The 2022-nt window shown below is 39.5% G+C and overlaps 1 protein-coding gene across 1 annotated transcript in view; it reads right to left on the bottom strand.

Annotated features, from left to right (window-relative positions):
• The window catches only part of LOC308312040 (guanine nucleotide-binding protein G(olf) subunit alpha-like), a gene marked incomplete at both ends in the record, with an annotated part of 92421 nt that extends 92011 nt beyond the window's left edge, over positions 1–410 (bottom strand). Inside the window, one exon of the mRNA XM_080794447.1 lies at positions 345–410. Coding sequence (XP_080650573.1) covers positions 345–410 — 66 coding nt within the window. The remainder of the gene's footprint in view (positions 1–344) is intronic.
• Between the last annotated feature and the right edge of the window lie 1612 nt (positions 411–2022).

Here is a 2022-nt window from a genome sequence, read left to right as displayed (position 1 = left end):
CAGAGGAGAGTGGTGGAACTTGGAACAGTTGGAAGTAGGGAGGCTGCATGCACTCAAAAACGTTTAATATCTTCAATGTAATTATCATGAATAAATTATAAACATTGTATAAAGAACCATAAAAGAAGAGAGATATAAACATAGCCTATATTATACTCTGTTGTAAAGTATAGGAAGTATTTTGCTTTAGTAATAAATAAACAGACAGACAGACAGACGTCTTGCCGTGTCATTAAAAGGCTTATAGACAAGTGTTGGTTTGATTTTCAAGTATATCAGAGAAGAATAAACACTCGCACACAGAGACAGATGCTTTATTTATTTATGTAATCTTCTCTGCTTACCGTCTGTCGCTCAGCACCTGCCCCAGGTTGGGGTGGGGATGGATGTGCACACCTCTCTTTTGTCATGGTTTTCAAGTAGAGCAAGCTATGTCATTGGTTTGGTTTCATCTGTAGTAATACTAGCCTATGGTGTTTGGTTTGAAGTATCTACGGATATAACCTATAATTCTAGCCTACATGTTTCATATTCTGTGGGCAGTTCAGAAACCCCTCCACCAGTGACATCATCGATGGGGAATCCAAGCTATAATAGAAACTGCCGGCTTTCTAGCCCTAGTGAAAAGTTGCAATGTGAAAATGGAAGCCATCGTTCTCACGATAATAAAAATCTAAACATTTTGGTAAAAAGAAAATCTTGTTTTAAAAAAACATCTGCCTAACGATGATGTCACTGGTGGACGGTTTCTGAACTGCCCACAGAATATGAAATATGTATGCCGAATTGAAGTGGACTCGGCCCAAGACCATTTTTTTCTCCCTGGAAATAAAAACGTCTGGGTTTCCACTGGAGTGAGTGTGGAACTAGTGGCCCTCTGGAGTGAGTGTGGAACTAAAGTGGCCCTCTGGAGTGAGTGTGGAACTATAGTGGCCCTCTGGAGTGAGTGTGGAACTATAGTGGCCCTCTGGAGTGAGTGTGGAACTAAAGTGGCCCTCTGGAGTGAGTGTGGAACTATAGTGGCCCTCTGGAGTGAGTGTGGAACTATAGTGGCCCTCTCCATCGTCAAAGTTGCCCACCGGTGTCATATTGCATATAGTCAGGTGATCCATTTATTATAACCCTAATCAAACATTATTTGTCAGACTATTTGTGACATAAAAAAGGCACAAAACCTACTTTTCTTTTTCTCCCTTTTATTAGAAAGCATTCAGACAAAAAAAAAACCCAACATGTCTTAACATTGTACGACGTCCTTGTCTGAGAAAAGGCACTTTATTTGACCAAAACAAATACACAGATGTACATAATTTCTTTCTTAAAAAGGCACATAGACAATCAACAGAATAAAGATATATACATGTACATTCCTCAAGTGGTGTCAAAAAGGCGTCGAGAGGCGTGTTATAATATCTAACAATATCCACATTCACAGACAGTGTTTTTGAAGAAGCAGTGTGTTTGTGTAATAGGAAATGTACAATGTTTAATCACAGGTTTTAAAGATGGAGTGCCGTTTTTCTTTTCAAAAGAGTGTACAGTTTTTATGTGGCCTGTTTTAAGTATGCCTGGTTTGCCTGGTGGGTGGTGATCCACCTGAACTGAAGCCACACTCACAGCTGTGGTTTTATGATAAAGGGGGAGGGGATGGGGGTGATATTGTGATGTCACTATATCATTGCACAATAACAACCACACCAAGGGGTCTAAAAAAGTACTGTCACCTCAATAACACATGACATAACAACCACACCAAGGGCTCTAATGAAGTACTGTCACCTCATAAACACATGAAAAACTGGGGAAAAAAAAAAAAAAATTACGGCACTCCATCTTTAATTAAACTCTTTCTCGATTGTAGAAGTGGAAGTTGTGTCAACGGAAATGCACAGATTTGCAGTGAACGTGAAATGGCACTGTACGTACGTACGTACATACATACATACGTACGTACATACACACACTTGGCATGATGTGTGTTTTAAAGACACTGAAGATTAGTGAAACTATAGTCTTTGGTTC

This window comes from Protomyctophum bolini, assembly GCF_963924005.1.
Source record: "Protomyctophum bolini genome assembly, contig: SCAFFOLD_162, whole genome shotgun sequence".
Lineage (NCBI taxonomy): Eukaryota > Metazoa > Chordata > Actinopteri > Myctophiformes > Myctophidae > Protomyctophum > Protomyctophum bolini.
Note: the sequence above shows the minus strand (reverse complement) of the source record. Positions and strands in the feature narration are given on the sequence as shown.